Source organism: Schistocerca piceifrons, chromosome 11 (genome assembly GCF_021461385.2).
Source record: "Schistocerca piceifrons isolate TAMUIC-IGC-003096 chromosome 11, iqSchPice1.1, whole genome shotgun sequence".
Taxonomy (NCBI): Eukaryota; Metazoa; Arthropoda; class Insecta; order Orthoptera; family Acrididae; genus Schistocerca; species Schistocerca piceifrons.
The window spans coordinates 10,961,308-10,981,627 of record NC_060148.1 but is presented as its reverse complement, the minus strand read 5'-3'; the positions used below and the strand labels follow the sequence as shown (position 1 = coordinate 10,981,627).

Genomic DNA, 20,320 nt, shown 5'->3' with positions numbered 1-20,320 from the left:
CAGCAATAAAATATAAGGTCGGATACTTGTAGCACAGCTCTCAAATACTCGGCAGCTTGCCGACTGCATAGGATTTGTGTAAATTTTATTTTATTTATTATTAACTATTCTGCTGTAATTTCATTTACTGACTCGTTCCGTTACCACAGAGAATGGCTCCTCATCAATGTGGTCCTACAAAATTAGACATGTTACTAAAAATACATGAATAAAATGAAATAAACAAAAGAATTTTGGAGGAAAAGAAACATAAAAAAGTAAGAATTGAATTTGTCACACGGTCCATAGTAGACCAAATGGAAAGACAGAAAAAGTAAAATACACGTGATTCCGCGGCACCTTCATTATCTGTGCAGAGCTGGTAGAGATCAGAAGTGAGCTCCATATGTTTGCCTTAGACTCACCAGTGGGTTATATTACATGGTCTCCGAGCTTGCTGTCTCTGCAGTGGCAGCTCGAACTGCCAATCTCTGCCAGTGCCCATTTAACCAAAAGCTCATCATCTGAGTCTGTTGTCAGGCACTAATGGACTATACTGGTGTATAAAGGAGAGCAAGTACACAAGTTTGCAAGCCCAACTGAGGGTTCACTGCATTGTTGCTACATAAGAAACTGTTGGATGGGACGATTATTATACAGGAGTCCCAGGAGGTATGATCTGTATGCGGGGATATGACAGAAATGCTAATTTGAAGTGAAAAACTTCATACTGACGTACGCCCTATTCTGAATGGTTTCCTTTTAATGTTACTTTTGTATGTTTTCTTGAATAACATGAAAATTGCAACATGTAGCAAAAACATTGTACAGTACAGAATTAAACTACATCAAATTTCCTGTAAAAAAGTTCCTATTAATTTTTTCTCTAGGACAAAGATAGTGAGCCAATATTAAAGATTTTGTGTGACACACATGCACTGTAGTTTAAGTTGTTTTTGTAGGCCAGTTGAGGGTAGTTTCCTAACTTGATACACCACAAGTGCTCATCATCAAATTGTTCACCTTGACATCCTGCAGTGACAGATCGGTTAGTAGTGAATATTGTTCTGTGTATATATATATGCATTTATATCTAAAAACAAAGATGATGTGACTTACCAAACGAAAGTGCTGGCTGGTCGATAGACACACAAACAAACACAAACATACACACAAAATTCTAGTTTTCGCAACCAACGGTTGCTTCATCAGGAAAGAGGGGAGGAAAGGGAAAGACGAAAGGATGTGGGTTTTAAGGGAGAGGGTAAGGAGTCATTCCAATCCCGGGAGCGGAAAGACTTACCTTAGGGGGAAAAAAGGATGGGTATACACTCGCTAGCGCGCGTGCGCGCGCGGGCACACACACACATATCCATCAACACATATACAGACACAAGCAGACATATTCAAAGACGAAGAGTTTGGGCAGAGATGTCAGTCGAGGCGGAAGTGCAGAGGCAAAGATGTTGTTGAATGACAGGTGAGGTATGAGTGGCGGCAACTTGAAATTAGCAGAGATTGAGGCCTGGTGGGTAACGGGAAGAGAGGATATATTGAAGAGCAAGTTCCCATCTCTGGAGTTCTGACAGGTTGGTGTTGGTGGGAAGTATCCAGATAACCCGGATGGTGTAACACTGTACCAAGATGTGCTGGCCGTGCACCGAGGCATGTTTAGCCACAGGGTGATCCTCATTACCAACAAACACTGTCTGCCTGTGTCCGTTCATGCGAATGGACACACACACACACACACACACACACACACACACACACACACACACACATACACACTACTAGATTGGTGATCCCTTGATGTCTCCAAATGTAGACCATCTGCCGATACCTTCTTTTAGCCAAGTTGTGCCAGAAGTTTCTTTTTTCCCTGATTATATTCAACAGTTCCTCACTAATTACATAATCTATCCATCTCAGTCTTCAGGATTCTTCTGTAGCACAGCATTTCAAAAGCTTCTGTTCTGTTCTTGTATGTACTAGTTATTGGCCATGTTTCACTTCCACATTACACTTTGTAACAGGTACAGCCCAGTATAACAGGTACAGCCCAGTATATTGATTGATTTACTTCAAAAACTAGCAGTTACATGAAGAGCAGAAACTGATTATTGACTAGATTTAATTAAACATTATATATTGTCTAGTCTGAGGTTCAAAAGCATAATGTGTGAATAGAGTTCCTCAAAAATGTAGTATTGTATTTCTGTGTATATTTTTGCAGCAGTCGAGTGTGGAGATGAGGGCAGTTGCTACAAAAATACATTTGCTCGGTGGGAAGTTGTACAATAATACAGAGGAGGAGCTTCAGAAGCAGACGTAGTAGGGAGTAAGAACTAAATAATGAAAGTACTGGCTGATGGTGACACAGAGGTGGTGAAGCATGTTTGGGCTTCAGAAAGAACTATTATGTGCGTAATTGATGAACCCAAATTCCCATAATCTTGATTAACTTGGTCGTTTGAGCAGGTCAGTAATCCGTTTCTTCCTGTTCAAGTTTTCTTACCAGCAGGAGTGGTGTGAGAATAAATGAGATGCAGTGTTGGCTTTCTTCAGTGGGTAGCTTGACCCACACTGTCATTAAAGAAGATACACAGACAAGTATCGGCCGGTGACGGTTTCACTCAAATCTCTTTGTGTGGTGAGCAGTGCCTGTTTGAGTCCAACTAGCACCTCCTCGGAGTGTGTACTGTTGCACGATGTGTGTGAGCTGCCTTGTTTACGAGGCTCGCAGGAGTTTGTGCAAATAAGAGATAACCCTGGCAGATGCGCTTATCTCGGAAAAGGGAGTCTCATTATGTCAGGTGTGTTGTGGCTGGTCCTTTGTTTACAGCTGTGAGTTGCCTCCACAGGCACTTTCTTTAGCCGTGCCTAGCGCCTCACTGGCTGTGGGCGAAGGCTCAGGGAGATTGAGTAATTCAGAATATTCCTTACTGAGGCGTGCAGCAATGCTACACTTGCAACATAGCTACATAATTAACAAACACAAAAATGTTCGTGTTGGAAGTGCCATCCGTATACGTGTGAAATGGCTACCTCTTTACATCAATTGATCTCCAGAATGAGATTTTCACTCTGCAGCGGAGTGTGCGCCGATCTGAAACTTCCTGGCAGATTAAAACTGTGTGCCGGACCGAGACTCGAACCCGCGAGCAAGTGCTTCTGTGTAGTTTGGAAGGTAGGAGAGGAGGTACTGGCAGAAATGAGCTGTGAGGTCAGGGCGTGAGTCGTGCTCGGGTAGCTCAGATGCTAGAGCACTTGCCTGCGAAAGGCAAAGGTCCCGAGTTTGAGTCTCTGTCTGGCACACAGTTTTAATCTGCCGGGAAGTTTCAGGTCGATTGATATGTCCAACTGAGATGGAGATGAACAGCAACAAGGAGATCATCAAACAAAGACCAACCCGTTTTCTGAAGGTCATTAATTACTGAGAAACAGGTTTTCAACTTTTTTTAAATATAACTCCATGTGAAATTTTCTCCCCTTCCCTACCCTCCCCTCCCCTCCCCTCCCCTTGCCTATCCCCACCAGAGTATCAGATCTACCTAAGAGAAATTCAGTGGTATAACTTCTTTGTAGGTCTGACAAGCAATTACAGAGGAAAAATACATTGAATATGTAAGTTTGTGTTGTTCTCACCACTATTTGAATGGCACACTATCCGGAAGTTAACATTTAATTTAAATGTGTTATATGTTGTGAAAAAACCAGTAAACCCCAAATTCCTTAAATAACAAAACTCCTGTGTACAATACAGCTTTAAATGTGTGATTACTTTACAATAGTTGGGTAAATGGTGGCTTTTAAGAGTGTAAATGCGTAAAAGTTTAGAAAAGATTTGAAATCAGGGTTAAAGTATGTTGGAAGTTGCAGAGTGCTCTCATTGTGAAACACCAGATGTATACAAACTGAGTAATGTGCATTCCGTTTTAAGCAAAAGCTAGTTTTCCACACATTTCAGTGTTCACAATGTCATATCTCCCGAACTGTGTGTCGTACGGTATATAACTTTGCGTGTACATTCGGATGTGTCGGTGGATACAGTCTGCAAACTGTGTTGCAAATTGAGTCGGTAGTAACAAAGTAGTAAATTAAAACGTTAAGTCTGGTGATAAAGTCTACTGCACGAACAGCAAAAATGTAGTAAGCGATAGATTTTCTTCATTTTTTGGGGAGTGTCAGCGAGATGTTTTGTAAAGGTATGAAATTATTTGTAAACTTTGATGTTAGTTCCCGAGTGCCCTCATTCTGAAATACCGAACGAATGACGTCTGCATACTTGGACACCGTCAGTTACTCCGTATCGTGACGTGTAGTTTCCGAATGTAATACTCGTCTTATTGTGTTAAACTTTTAATGTAAGATTATATCTGTTAACCAGTAGAATACGACAGTATTTTAAATTTTTGAATCCGGCCAGCAGTCGTGCATAGTACTGAAAATAGAATTTTTGTTCCCCCTACGCTCCAACTGCAGTCAGCCACAGTGCTAACAGCTCCGGAAGCACAACTCACAAGGAACGCCGCTTCGTCAGCTCGGCCGGAAGTGCACAGGCAGCATTACTGACAGCTGAAATAGTGGAAACTCGAACTGCCTCGCTACACTCTGGTTCGTTGTGTACCTAATATGTATGACTTGGGCATTACAGAATGGAATGTGTATTCAATATTTCACAACCATTACGTTAAAAGGAAACCAGTGATACAGATTCTGTCTCTGCAGAATGGATTCTGTAGTAAATTGCACCTTATAGAATGCATTACACATTCGGTCGTCTCTTACTTTATTAACGAAATGATGAAAGAACAGATTCTAAAATAACCACAGCAGGATTATCAGCATTTTAAACTGTGTTGCATTGTAGTCGAGATAGTGAGATAAGTAAACTAAAATTTCCATTACGGAACAAGTTGTGCTCTGAAGTACTTGCTGCACTGTAGACAGCTTCACATCAGAGTAAATGGCCCATGAAAATTATAAAATAAGTTTACACTCAACTCTCATTTGTTTTTATTCCAGTGTTCCACCGTCACCATCACTGTCAGTGCCCTCAGACCTCAGGTCGCTGGATGTGGTTGCCAGCTCGACAACTAGCGAATCCATTATTTTGTCTCTTAACAACCTTTTTCTGATGATCTCCTTGCAGTTTGTCAGTGTGACGTACGCACTTCACAATCGGCAATGGTAATTTTGTCTGTCGCTTCTCGGATCAGTCTTTCGGTGTGTGCTACTTTAAATGAAGTATTTTCGTCTGTCACATATCTCTTCACTTGTGCCCCAGCCAGTTCCCTCAGATTACAGTGGGGTGACGAAAGTCGTGGGATCACAGTAAGCGCGTGCACAGTTGACAGTAACGTTGTGTACACGAGGTATAAAAGGACAGCACCTAGGTAGTTCGTGTGAAAAGGTTTCTGACACGATTTTGACCACGCGGCGGAAGTTAACAGACTTTGAACGTGGAATTGTGGTCGGATCTAGACACACGGGACATCCTGTTTCGGAAATCGGCGAGAAATTTGACATTACAAGATCCACAGTTTTGAGAGTGTGCCGAGAATACAACTGCTTGTAATAATCCCAGAAATCAATGTGGTACGCAGACGAATGTATCTGTTAGGCCCGTCAGGTGAAATTTGACATAAATGGGCTGTGGCAGCAGACAGGCGACACAGGTGCCTGCACTAACAGCACAACTTCACCTGCGGCACCTCTCCTGGGCTCCTTGAAGACTGCGGCCCGATCAGATGAGTCCCTATTTCAGCTGGTGAGAGCTGATGGTACGGTTTGAGTGTGGGGCGGAACACGTGAAGCCACAGACCCAGGTTGTCAGTCAGACACTGTACGAGCTGGTGGTGGCTCCATAATGGTGTATGCTTTGTTTACATGGAATGGACTGAATCCTCTGGTTATGTTCAGCTACTGGGAGACCATTCGTAGATGTCCACAGGTCGCGGTCTAGTGGTTAGCGTCGCTGCCTCTGGATCGCGGGGTCCCAGGCTCGATTCCCAGCCGGTTCGGAGGTATTCTCCACCCGGGTACCGGGTGTTTGCGTCGTTCTCGTCACTTCGTCACCACTCGGGAAAATGGCGAGACTGGACAGGGAACGGGATTGGGCACTGATAACCGCACTTTTGAGCACCGCACAAAGTAAAATTGTCATCAATAATAATAATCATCATCATCATCATTTGCAGTCATTCATGAATTTCATGTTCCAAAACGATGATGGAATTTTTGTGGATGACAGTGCACCACAGTTGTTCACGATCAGTTTGAAGAACATTCTGGACAATTCGAGTGAACAATTTGGCTGCCCGGATCGCCAGACACGAATCTCGTCGAACATTTTTGAGACAGAATTGAGAGGTCAGTTTGTGTACAAAATCCTGCACTGGCAACATTTTTGCAATTGTGGACGCCTATAGAGGCAGCACGGCCCAGTATTATTGCAGAGGACTTCACTGCGCTGGGCAAAAGGAGGTCCGACATGATATTAGCAGGTATGGCGTGACTTTTTGTCACCTCAGCGTATAATGGCAGTGATGAAAAGGTACTTGCGTCACCCTTTGACCTTGTTGCAGAGCTGTGGAATCAGTTTCGTGTTTTTTACTACTGGCTTCAAAATCTTAACGAGCCCCATCTGCCCTGCTCAATATGTATAATATTATTAGTTTGCAGCCGTGGAAGAAGGCCACTTTCTTGTATTTGTGGTGGGAAGCCTTTAAAAATAACAGTGTGATAGCTTGTACTGTCCATAACAATGACAGAGCTTGGATGCAAAGAAGGCAGTAGCTAATTCTGAAGCCGTTCTCAAAATATATCTCCATTCATTTTGGAATAGTAGTCACAAGTGTTTTCCAGTTTTGATGGGAATACACGCTTACTTTAAGGCACGAATCCGGTAGCAGCAAAACTGGCGTGATATATTATAAAGTGCCCTCCTTTTCCCACTGGGATTTTTAAGCCGTCTTTTCCCTCTGTTGTTTGCCAAATAAAATTTTTTTGTGTGGTTTTGACTTACCTGAGCTTCATCCAAGTAATACACAAGTACATCACTTCGGTCCATAAAAATTTTCTGTCTGTCATTAGATGTTATGTATTTAAATCTGACGTTCTTCAATATTGTTTGCATTGATCTTTCACTTCCTTCAGACTCTGTATTACGCGAACAGTATATCGTGGCAGTTAGTCGTGACTGTAAACAGACTAGAACTCGGATTGCTCGAGGGGAGAAGAGTGGTGTGGTGGGGTTAGCCCTGCCCCTCTCGAAGGGATGCTATCCTACGTCCACCTTCTGTGCTTCCGTGAAAGCAGAACTGACACAACAGTGATAGAGAGCGCCGATTCCTTTCGTTGCAGTCAGAGACGCATTCGAATCGCTTTATGCTCCAAGATTAGTCTCACCACTCGTTTCAAAATAAGATCACAAGCAAATGAAATGAGTGTACGGCATTGTTGGCCGGGAGGCCCCATCCGGGGAAGTTTGGCCGCCGAGTGAGAGTCGTATTGCAGTCTACGCCACATTGAGCGACTCGTGTGCCGGTGATGAGGATGAGACGATGATGAGGACAACACAACACCCAGTCCACGAATGGAGAAAAATCTCTGAAATGGCCAGGAATCATACCCGGGCCCACTGCACGGACGGAGAGCACGTTACCACCCAGCTAAGCAGATGGACAGAACAGAAGCAATCCACAACACAAAGCATTTGGTAGTACCTACAGCGCAATTGTTTGCTGTGGTTGGCAGTGGTAGTTCAGGCCCGACCTCTACAGGCATCTTACGCAACCGTAGTTCAAAACGCTCCCTCCCTAAAACTGCCACGATACAGTGTCCGTATAGTAGCTTCATACACAACAGTGAGCAGTTTTGCACGGATACTGTAAGCAGGGTGAAGTGTATGTAGGCTGCAGTAATTGGGCAGGATGAAGAGGCTTTCTAAGCATAGACAGCTACGGAGGGCTGCACCGAACCTGTCTGTGGACCGAAGGTAATAGAAGTAGCATCGAGGAGAACAGTAGCAACTACCACTACTACTAAAAGCTGGTTTGTGAAATGTACAGTGACATCCAGTCCTTTTAAGTGACACTGGAACTGTCGTATAACTACCGAGTAAAGATTTTTTCCTCCTGATTCATTGGCACGAATATTTACCGCACCATACCTCATAGTTACGGACCAGAAAAATTTGCATTTTGCGATAAATGCGAATTCTCTCTCAAGATGCAAAAAATGAGAGACTTCTCGATAGACGCTATTCAATAGCAAATTGTATCCACGTGAACTATTTTACCAGTGATAGTTTGAAGTAGCTTTACTTTCTCCATATAAAACTCTGTCCGAACAGGCCTCGGAAGGCCCAACAGTACTGACTGGCCGCCGTGTCATCCTCGGCCTACGGGTAACAGTGTTTGCGGATACGGAGGAGCACGAGGTCAGCACACCGCTCTCCCGGCCATATGTCAGTTTACGGGATTGGAGCCCCTACTTCTCATTCGAGTACCTGCTCAGTTTGCCTCACGAGGGCCGAGTGCACCCCGCTTGCCGACAGCGCTCGGCAGACTGGACGCTCACTCGTCAGAGTGCTAGCCCAGCCCGACAGCGCTCAGCTTCGGTAATCTGATGGGAACCGGTGTTATCACCGCGGCAGCGCCGTTGGCACTTTCTCCGTATAAATATTGAGAATTAAGCCTATTTTCAGTTACTAGTATTGTACACCATCTGGCAAAACCCAGTTTGGGGAGACAATGTGCGTAAGAACCTGTTCGCAAAATAAAAAGTGTGCGAATGCGACAGTGTATCCGTGTGCTCAATGATATGGGATGATGCCAATTGTGGACAGTTGAATGGTCTATTTAAGAACACACCGTGTAATGCAGTGTAGTTGTACTCAGCCGTGGGACCTAGCATTTTACAACAAAGAAATGTTTGTCTGTTAGCTAGCACTCAAAAGATGTTATATTGCGGACACTTTTAACTGGCAAATTAGCTAGCAGTTGTTTTGAACTGTGATTGCATCCAACACGACCAGAGTTCGGGCCTAAAGTACTGTTTGTTAACAGTACCCTGTGCTAACCTCAACAAGAAGTCGCACAGTATCCATCCCCGAATGACTTGTTGTTTTCTTTTCTAATGTTGAAATAAGTGAGGTGACTGACTGTGGTCTATCACAGATTTCGATTACCACCACCCTTCTGACACCAGAAGAGGTTGCTCATCCCTGTAACAGTGTGTCATTTCTGCTGTAGGCTGCTGAACTGCTATAGAAATGTGCGGCTTGTTCCCTTACTTCTGACTTCTGACCCTCCCCCGTGTGTTGGTCGGTCAAAATTGTGGTTTGTTTACACTCGTGGCCATCTGCCACTGTAGTCTATAGTGCCTGCACTCTGCACTATAACAAATGGAAACTAAATCTGTGTACCTGTTTTTGACTGCGCTGAAATTCTTCCCCTAACACAAAATAATAGAATTACTGTACATTCGGTTCTACTTCTATAGTAAGTACCTTGTCATTTCAGTCTGCACTGTTGTCAAGAAAGAGTTGCACAGCTATGAATACCCCCAAAAGGTCAAAATGAAGTCTGCAGATTTTGTGATCATCGAATTGGGCGGGAAAAGACGAGTAATGTCCAGGAACACCTTAATTCGGCAACACATTCAGTTCACTGGCAGGAAAATGCTGCCACTTTCCAACAGAACAATCATTCTTGAATGCTGAAATACTGCCAAATGAAGAAGACAATGGCCATTTCGAAACAAAAGGTTGTTGAAGTTTTTGCAGATCCAAACAGTCCAGTCAGTAAGTTATCAGCACTTTTTTTAACAGTCAGTTTCAAAGAATGAAGCCTTTGTTCGTCTTCATTCGTGTAGCGTGAGAACCTTTTATACTAGTGCATCTAATCATTAAAAAATGTGAATTTTGCCACAAATATATTCTACATTTTCCAGTCCCTACAGTCATATTAGACAGAAATAAGCTGCCAGCTGTTGCGACCGAGCAGTTATAGGCGCTTCAGTCTGGAACCGCGATGCTGCTACGGTCGCAGGTTCGAATCCTGCCTCGGGCACGGATGTGTGTGATGTCCTTAGGTTAGTTAGGTTTAAGTAGTTCTAAGTCTAGGGGACTGATGACCTCAGATGTTAAGTCCTATAGTGCTCAGAGCCATTTGATTCATTTTGAAAAGAAATAAACAACAAATTGAACAGTTTTACTCATTAATATTACTGAAGAGTAGTTGCTGACACACACATTTCATTGTTAGGCTGGCAAAAATATTTTTCCACTTAAAGTGGTTAATCCCTAAGGTTAGGAGTGATGAGAGGAAAGGATGCCACGAAAGGCATAACTGTGGAATTTCAACCACCCTCGGTACAGATATGACTTGGTGTCTAGAGGAGGAAAAAAGGAAAGGCTGTGCATTTTACTGTGTAGCACTGAAATGCCTCTGAGAAGTTCCACCAAACTTGGTGTGCGTGTGATACTTGCAAACAGTTTTCATGCATTGTATAGAGTGCCCAGAAATTAATTATCAGTTTGGTGAAATAATTATTGTATTCTTATTATTTACAGTAGCACTCGTTTATCGGATGTCACATTCGACACGAGCACCTTTCACATTGTGATGCAACTCCCACTGCCGTGCTTATTGTTCTGCTAGACATCAAGGTTTGCAGTGGGGGACACTGTAATGCGTGTGTCAAACTTGTACTCAATGCCAACCGCCACGGGTTTAGAAAACATTAATCGTGGAAAGCCCAACTCGCACTTCTCTCACATGGCATACTGAAAGCTTTGGATCGAGGCATTTGGGTACGTGCTGTATTTCTGGATTTCCGAAAAGCATTTGACTCGGCACCACACCTACACTTATTGTCAAAAGTACACTCGTATGTGCTATCAAGTGAAAATTGTGACTGGATTGGGGACTTTTTTGTGCGGAACATAGCATGTTGTCTCTGATGGAGAGCCGTCTTCAGATGTAGAAGTAACTTCCAGTTTGCCCCAGGGGAGTGTGGTGGGATCCTTGCTCTTCGTATTGTATATTCGTGACCTTGCAGACAATATTAATAGAAACTCCAAACATTTTGCAGATGATGCAGTTATCTATGAAGAAGTACTATCTCAAAGATCTCGATAAGATTTCAACGAGGTGCAGAGATTGGCAACTTGCTCTAAATGTTGATAAATGTAAAATTGTGGACTTCACAAAATGAAAAAAAAATGTAGTATCTTATGTCTATAATACCACCGAGTCAATGTTGGAATCGGCCAACTCGTGCAAATACCTGAGTGTAACACTTTGTAGGGATATGAAATGGAGTGCACATATAGGTTCAGTAGTTGGTAAAGCAGGTGGTAGACTTTGGTTTATTGGTGGAAGACTGGGGAAGTGCAGTTAGTCCACGAAGGAGATTGCTTACAAATCACACTCGTTTGACCGGTTCTAGAATATTGCTCAAGTGTGCGGGACCTGTACTAGGTAGAACTAACAGGTGATATTGAATGTGTACAGAGAAGGGCAGCACAAATGTTCACAGGTTTGTTTAAGCCACGGCAGAGTTTCACAGAGATACTGAAGTAACTGAACTGGAACACTCTCGATGATGGACATAAAGTTTCCCGAGAAAGTCTATTAACAAACTTTAGAGAACCGGCTTTATACAGTGACTCTAGGAATACACTACAACGCCCTGCATATTGCTCACAGAGGGATCGTGAGAATAAGATTAGAATAATTACTGTGTGCATAGAGGCATCAAACAGTCATTCTTCCCACTCATACGTGAATGGAACAGGAAGAAACCCTAATAACTGGTACAGTGGCAGTTTGCAGAGTGTCGATGTAGATGTTCTGGGTCTATATACGCTGCCTGACAAAATCTGTGAATCACTCAGTAGTAAAAGAGGAAACGAAATGAAACTTCATGGGCTGGGAGAGAGAGGGGCTGTGATGTTTTTACGGGGCATTCAGAATGGTATCAAACTTACAAACAGCTCGGCAGTACGAGCCCGCTTAGCCGTATAATGTAGCACCCCGTCTGGCGTGGATGCGGTCGATGATTTGCCCGTGAATGGTGTCGTGAAACCGTTACACCCCCTCCTGAGGTAAGCTGGCCGACAACTGTTGCAACTGGTCCACGAGATCCTAGATATTGGCACTGAAATGGAATTGACACCCGAGCAGCTCCCACACGTGTTCTGTCGGGGGCAGATCTGGGTGTCTGAGTACCTCGACGTGGGGCAGACACTTCGTAGAGACAGGTACCGTGTGTAGACGAGTACTGTCCTGTTAAAAAGTGGCACCACAATACTCTCGCACGAGAGACGACGGGTGAGGACCCGGGGCGTCCGTCGCGCACCGTTTTGCTACCGCAGTACCCCCGATTGCTACCGGCCGCGATCTGAAGTCGCACTCGATGACCCCCCGTGCCGCGACACGAGGAGTAATTCTGCCGTATCTCTCCAAAACGGGGTAAGGGCGAGACCTCTCCCCAGGTGACCGCCATATTCTCTGATGATGGTCGTCCAGGGTAATGCTGAACTGCAGTTTGTTGCCGAGCACAGTGCAACACCATTTTGTGACAGTCGGTGCCTGCTGGTTACGACTCCGCTCCGAATGTATCCGTCCGTGGTGTGGTGTTAACGGCAACCCGTGCGTGGGATCGTAATTCCCTAGTCCGTTTGTTGCCGGTCTCTGACTCGAGACAGTGGGTGGCACGGAATGCCGCAGGGAGACAGTTACTCGTCATCGGTCGAAAGGCGCAGGTGTGCAGCGGTTACGTATTGCTCGGTGCGCAGAACGGCTGCCCCCCTCTGTGGCAGTCGGGTGCGGTCGACCGGAGCCTCGGCAAATGTCTCCGTCCTCACTTTCCCGTGTCGTGCAGTCAGACTTCGGAACACTGCGATATCTGCGTGTCCTGCAAATACGGGTACTGCACGACTCGACTGACTGGTCGAATGGTGACCTGACGTGAGGACCTTCCGAACTGTCTGGTGCTGATAATGCCGTCTCACACGAGTATGTGCCACCTCCACAGTGCCCACTCGGCATCCGACTTTGTTCGTGCCCTTTATAAGCCCTTCCGGGCGTGGTAAGAACACTAAACGAGAACAGCACCGGTGCACTCGAGAGGCCGTTTTACCTCGACAGAGAACTGTAACTCTAATTGTTTACATACTCACTGACAGTCTGTATGTGAACAAAGATCTGTAGACGCCCGACGGTGTCTTCTTGGTCTACTTCTTTAACATTAACATTGTTGACAGACACTGAGGAATTCGGCAATTTCTGTGGTGGAAGACTAAATCCGTAATGCTTCTATAGCCACACCAGACCGAGTGATTTAATTTTGAAGTACCCTTCCAGATGATGTGACGTCTACTGAGAGGAGAAGAAGTGTATCATCCTTAATGTTCTCGTAATATGTGTGAGGATAAGAAAATAACGTTTACAAAAACTAACACTTCTGTTTCTGTCGATAAATGTGCACCGACTCTACTAATTCTTTAAGTGCTCCACACTTACCATTGTATGGCAGTAAGAGATCACGGAACCTCCACGCTGGCATTGTAGTGAGAGGTGTGGATCAGTACCGACGGTGGGTAACTCGTAAACGTATCTGCTTCATCATTGGGAGCTCCACATAGTACTGTACGAAGGGACGATATTCATTTTATATCTTACTTTGTGGTTAAACAAAAAGAGGAAATGCTGTATTGCTGTTCTGCAGCTAGTATTTACATATTCGAATACCAGTTTTCAGCTTCTGAGGCCGTTGTCGGCTGAGAACTGAATGTTTCCGTATACTGTTACGTCCCGGATTACCCTCGTAAGTGCACTCTGTCTGGCATTCTGACACACCACGAAACCCCGAGACTCCTTCCAGTTCTTCGAACCATCCGTAAAGCTGACGTACGCGCTCGCCGTACTTGTACATGTGACGTAACCGTCAGTTTCGGTTTTCCTGCAGCAGTCGAAGCCGTCGACGCCGCAGATCAACCCTATGGCAGTGCTGAGCCGAGAGAGGGTGGCGCAGCCGGCGGCCGCGGCTCCTCCCCCGCTGCAGCACGAAGGTGAGGGGGAGGCGGAGGCGGACAACGAAGAGCGGGAGCACGCGCCGGCTGCCGACACCCGGCCGCGACACGAAGAGGTGAGCCGGTGCTCGACGAACTAACCTTATTTTCTCACTTATTCGTTTATATTTTGTAGTCTTACTGCGGATCATGTCGTACATTACAAGTTGTATCGTAGCTTTACGAATTATTATAAAAGTTGAGTTTTGTACTGGACAAAATAATACTTGTCAGGGCAGTGGTTGGTTCTCAGCTTTATTTCTGGAGGAGCCCAAGTTCATATTACAACACATATAATAGATTTGTTCACTTCATTATAGCTGAGTGGTTTTAGGCGCTTCAGTCTCGAACCACGCAGCTGCTGCGGTCGCAGGCTCGAATCCTGCCTCGGGCACGGATGTGTGTGTTGTCCTTAGGTTAGTTAGGTTTAAGTAGTTCTAACAAGGGAACCTCCCCATCGCACCCCCCCCTCACATTTAGTTATAAGTTGGCACAGTGGATAGGCCTTGAAAAACTGAACACACATCAATCGAGAAAACAGGAAGAAGTTGTGTGGAACTATGAAAAAATAAGCAAAATATACAAACTGAGTAGTCCATGTGGGAGATAGGCAACATCAAGGAGAGTCATAACAGGGTCAACCAATTTCTTTAAATTTCAGGAATGGTTATTAAAAACACAATTTAAATTAAAGGCTCATGCTGTACAGAAGTAAATTTACTGTAAGAAAGTCTTACCTAGTGGCTGTAGGCTCGGGTGTGTTGAACAGTTACGGCGCCTACACTACCCACAGTACGGCCGGCAAGTATCTTGCACTATGGGCTCAATTCTTCTCCTTCACGTCGTTCAGTTCTACGTACGTTAGTCCGACAACTCACAGCTGTGCCGTAAGCTGTTTGCAGTCTCCACCTGAGGCATTTCTGTACAAACTTGCAGGCAATGCTTCTCGTGCTCCACAAGGGTGTTGCCTCAGTCACAGCTGCCCACAGACCGTGTGACTGACTTCCCGTGCTCGCTCTAGGTAGTGCGCCAATTTGCCTTTGCCACGTTTTCCACTCTCAGGAGCCACTCTCGTTTTAAACAAAAGCACACTGGCTTTTACATAACACCAATTTCTTATATTGTTCCTAAGCGTGACCATTCTTAAACTGTCAAATTTACATTAACTTGAGCAATTTATACACACAAATATTTTTAAATATGAAAGGTCATCAGAAAATTATCTAACATAATAAACGATTTACATACCATTTTACATACATTACTCACGTGCAATGCAGTCTACAGTATAGTACACTTTTCTACATGTACAGAAAATATAGTACCAATATGTGAAAATAAAAAGGAAAAACAATTATAAAAAAATTAAATGAGCTGTAAACAAATATTGTTATAACTGACAAAACGATACTCCCTGTCTGCCTCTCGCGGTGGTCATTTCTGCATTCCGTAGGGGTGTCTCGGTACTTCTGATGAGGTCGTGCGTAACAGTATACGCAAGCTTTCAAAAGTACTAGATCCTTCCTCGAGGACAGCGGGAGGTTAAAGAGCAAGTACGTGTCACTAGGACCCCACGCTATCAACCTCTCCTCCACAAAGGAACTAATATTTCTAACAGTTGGGATCGTGTATATATTTTTCTTTCGTACGTTTCTGTCAGCAGTACTGACGTTTCTGCCGTAGGTAAGGACTGGCCGACAATTCTGTCTCGTAAAAATGGCTCTATGTGACATTTGTTGATAAAAATATGTTTAGGAGATGCCTGACCGTAGAATGTACGTCGGAGAGATCAGTGTTGAGAAATAGTAGTTATTCATTGTCTCATATTTTTTTGTTTCAAAGCCCTCCCTGAAGGCCATGTTGGTGTCTGTATTGACTGAAAAGTAACTCGGTCGCTTAAATAAGTTTTATTTTATTTCTTTTCTCTTCTTTTATTTTTTATGCCTTATTTTTTGAGGTAAGTGACCAATATAAATTTTGAACAGTATTATAAAGGATTGTTCCACTACTTTCCTGTACCTTGTGTTTCTTGCTTTTCAGCAGTGCATACAATTATAAAAGAATGGCCCTGATTAAAGTGTTACTATTGATGTCGTGCCATCTTGAATACAGTGATTTAATTTTTTTGCAAATCTATCATGCCAGGAGGAACATAACATTTTGTACATTTTTAAGACAAAATATTTAGTTGATGCTTTCTTGTTATTGGTCAGTGACCATATGATGAACCGTGTGGTTGATATTGGTAGTTTTTGAAGAAGAGTGGCACCGTGGACCCACCAAATGTCGGTGGGGTAACATGTGTTCACAGACTGTCAAATTCGACCAGACTGAACTGGCTGGCTGTGAATAAATATTATTGCAGTGGCTTTTGGTTGTTAAATGGTACCACTCTTACAATACATTGAACTTGTGTTTCACTGTCTACAGAAAATAATTTATTTTATTCAAGCAGCGGATTATTTTTGTCACGACATTCCTCAGCTTCTGTTGTTTCTTATTTATTTATTTATTTGTTTACATTTGAACTGAGTCACTGTGGATTAACTGTTAACAGTGAATATTGTTTTTCATTTTTAGCTATTGCGTGCCTGCCAGATTTGCTGTCCTGCCAGTTTCTCCTGAGCCATCACCCTGTGTCTTCTTCAGGTCCTCTGACAGAGCCCAACTTCATCGAAATGTTGAGTTCTTATCCCAGTTTAAAACAACATCAGTTTCCACCATTTGTCTAAATTCATCCATATTCATGATTTTTTTCCTTTGTGGTACTGACTACTATAAGATCTTTTTCACATTCATGGAAACATCCCTATCTTTTCACCTTAGCCCATGTGAAGTTCTAGATTTTCTTTGTTAGGCGACCGTCAGACATTCAGAAGATGTCCCCTTAGAACTACTTTTTCTGTGTAATCAGTTAGTGTCACAGGCTCGGTCTTTCTTAGATTTCCACACCTTACCTTATAACGTTCACTGTGATGATAAAAGTCGTGGGATATCGATATACGAGTATATAGACGGTGGTAGTGTTGCATACGTAAAGTACAAAAGGGCAGTGCATCGGTGGAAGCTTCATTTATTTTCAGGTGATTCGTGTGAAAAGGCTTCCGATGATATTACGACTGCATTAACAGACTTCGAAAGTGGAACGATAGTCGAACTTTGACGCGCGGGTCATTCTGTTTCGGAAATTGTCAGAAAATTCCGTATTCTGGGATACAGAGTGACAATACGAAATTTCAGGAATCGACTCTCACCACAGACAGAACAGTAGCCGACGGTCTTCGTGTTATGACTGAGAATAGCAACATTTCTGTAGAGTTATCAGTGCTCACAGACAAGCAACACTGCGTCAAATAAGACAGATATCAATGTGGAAATATGACGAATGTATCCGTCAGAACAGTACGACAAAATTTATTGTTAATGGGTAGTAGCAGCAGGCGAGCGGCCCAAGTGCCTTTGCTAACAGCGCGACGCAAACTGTTGTGCCTCTCCCGGGCACGTGACCGTATTGGTTGGATCGTAGACGACTGGAAAACCGTGGCCCGGTCAGACGAGTGCCGATTTCAGTCGATAAGAGTTGATGTGAGGGTCAGTGTGTGACGCAGACACCTCGAAGCCGTGGAAACGGGTTGTCAATGAGGCACTTTGTAACTTGGTGGTGGCTCCTTAACGGTGTGGGTTGTGTTTACACGGAATGGACTGTGTCCTCTGGTCCGAGTCAACCAATCATTGGCTGGAGATGGTTGTATTTGACTATTATTTGCAGCCATTCGTGAAGTTCGTATTCCTAACAACAGTGGAATTTTTTTGGATTTCAGTCCGTTGTCACCAGGTCACAATTGTTAAAGATTGATACAAAGAACATTGTGGACAATTTGAGTGAATGATTTGGCCATCCGTATCGGTGGACGTGAATCCCGTCGAACGTGAAGGGACGATCGAGAGGTCAGTTCTTTTACAAAATCCTGCACCAGTAACACTTCTGCAATTGTGGATTGCTAAGAGACAGGACGGCTCAATTTTCTGCACAGGGCTTTCGGTGACTTGTCGATTGCACACCACTTTGAGAGTATTACGCCAGACAAAAGAAGATCCGGAACTTTATTGGGAGGTATCCCCTGACTTTTGTCACCTCAGTGTATGTGCCCAGTAAATCCATCTCTTGGCTAAAATTTTCCTTAATATCCTGTGTGCTCTTCTGACTAGCATATCAACTAGTTCCCACGTATTTAGAGTCAAAGTTTCTGAAGCGTGTAATCCTTCTGGTCCGACAATTGTACCACAGTGTCCAATGCTCAGCCACTTCTTATTAAGGAATTTGTTCATCGGTTGATATGCTCGGCCCATTTTCCAGATCCAATGGTTGATAGCTTAGCTTCCTGTTCTTAGCCATTCTGTTGGATTACCTCACACACATATATCTAAATTTCTTCGCATGCTTAATCTTCCCTCCATTTAAAATAATCCATTTTGGTCTATCATTGACTTTTGTCTTCCCAAATGAGACCTGTAATCTTACTTTCTCGACCAGTCGATCAGTCTTTACGATTGACGAGTTAATATTGTTGCCAAAATGGCTGTCATCCACATAGGCTAAGCTATCAATTTACAGCCCTAGTACGAACTGGTCACCATTCCTCTTTTTTCGGCCGAGTGTCCTCCTCCGTTCTCCGAGACACAGTTAAAAAGGAGTGGGGACGGTCAATCACCTCATCCGTCGCCAGTCTTTACTTCGAAGTGGTCGGAGATCTCGCCGACCAATTTCATTTTTCGTAGTGTGTCGGCCGGTCTGCCGAATCAGATTTCTGGCTTGTTGTCCACTTCAGATTGTTCTGGGACATTCAGTTAGGACTCACAGTCGACAGAGTAGTACACTTTTTTAAAATTGAGGAATACACCCACACAGTCATACCTACCAGTAGTCTTGTAGATGCTGCTGTTTTACGGGTTGAAACATGCTCTGGGCAAAAACAGCCTTCCAGAAGTCAGCCTCGTAATCACCAATATATTTGTGTTCTTATTTAATTTTCTGTGAGTGCTCAGGATAAATTCAGCTCACGAGTACTTTTCGAAAGATGCTCGTAGTAACGGACCGATGTGACAGAGTTGTCGATATCGGACAGGGGCCGGCGCTGGCAGCGCCGCCGGACGAGGGGACAAACGTGGGGGCGGCGCCCCCGCTGGGGCCGGCGGACCACGCCGTGGGGCCGGCACCGCCCCAGCAGAAGGATGGGGAGCGGCAGAAGGACGGGGGCGGGGCCCGCGAGCGGGAGGAGGCGGCGGAAGCGGAGGCGGAGGCGGGCCGCCACTACGACGTGCCGCAGGGCGTCGTGCCCGCCCCGCACGGCTACGTCCTGCAGAGGGAGGTGAGCCCGGCCCGGCACCGCCGCTGCTTTCCTTTCACTCTGTTCCCACCTCCGTCCTGCGGCACACTGCTCCGAAAGCCTTCGGGCGTGGCACTTTTAGTGTTGCCCGTTGCTTATTTCAGAGTTAAGATTTATTTCAACCGTGTACTACTAAAAATATTATTCTGTTTTCTCGTCAGTTGCTCAGTGGACTGTGAATACAGAAATCTCAGACTTCTTTTCTTTATTCTGCCGTATGTGTGGAAGCCGGTGATTGAGCACAGTATTATTCAATCCGTATATTGAGGAATCAGTAAACGACACCAAAGAAAAATTTGGAGTAGAAATTAAAATCTGTGGAGAAGAAATTGAGGTTTGCTGATGACATTGTAATTGTGTCAGAGACAGCAAAGTAGTTGGAAGAGCAGTTGAACAGAATGGACACTGAAACTTCCTGGCAGATTAAAACTGTGTGCCAGACCGAGACTCGAACTCCGGACCTTTGCCTTTCACAGGCAAGTGCTCCACCGAAAGGCAAAGGTCTCGAGTTCGAGTCTCGGTCTCGCACACAGTTTTAATCTGCCAGGAAGTTTCATATCAGCGCACACTCCGCTGTAGAGTGAAAATTTCATTCTGGAAACATCCCCCAGGCCGTGGCTAAGCCATGTCTCTGCAATATCCTTTCTTTCAGGAGTGCTAGTTCTGCAAGGTTCACAGGAGAGCTTCTGTAAAGTTTGGAAGGTAGGAGACGAGGTACTGGCGGAATTAAAGCTGTGAAGATGGGGCGTGAGTCGTGCTTGGGTAGCTCAGTCGGTAGAGCACTTGCCCGCAAAAGGCAAAGGTCCCGAGTTCGAGTCTCGGTCCAGCACACAGTTTTAATCTGCCAGGAAGTTACATATCAGTGCAC

At 44.4% G+C, this 20,320-nt stretch overlaps 1 protein-coding gene across 1 annotated transcript in view; it reads left to right on the top strand.

Moving 5' to 3' along the window:
- LOC124720212 (Golgi integral membrane protein 4-like) overlaps positions 1–20,320 on the top strand; it is a 140,723-nt gene that overhangs the window by 77,705 nt on the left and 42,698 nt on the right. Inside the window, exons 7-8 of the mRNA XM_047245535.1 lie at positions 13,963–14,142; positions 19,192–19,434. Of these exons, the coding sequence (XP_047101491.1) occupies positions 13,963–14,142; positions 19,192–19,434 (423 nt within the window). The remainder of the gene's footprint in view (positions 1–13,962; positions 14,143–19,191; positions 19,435–20,320) is intronic.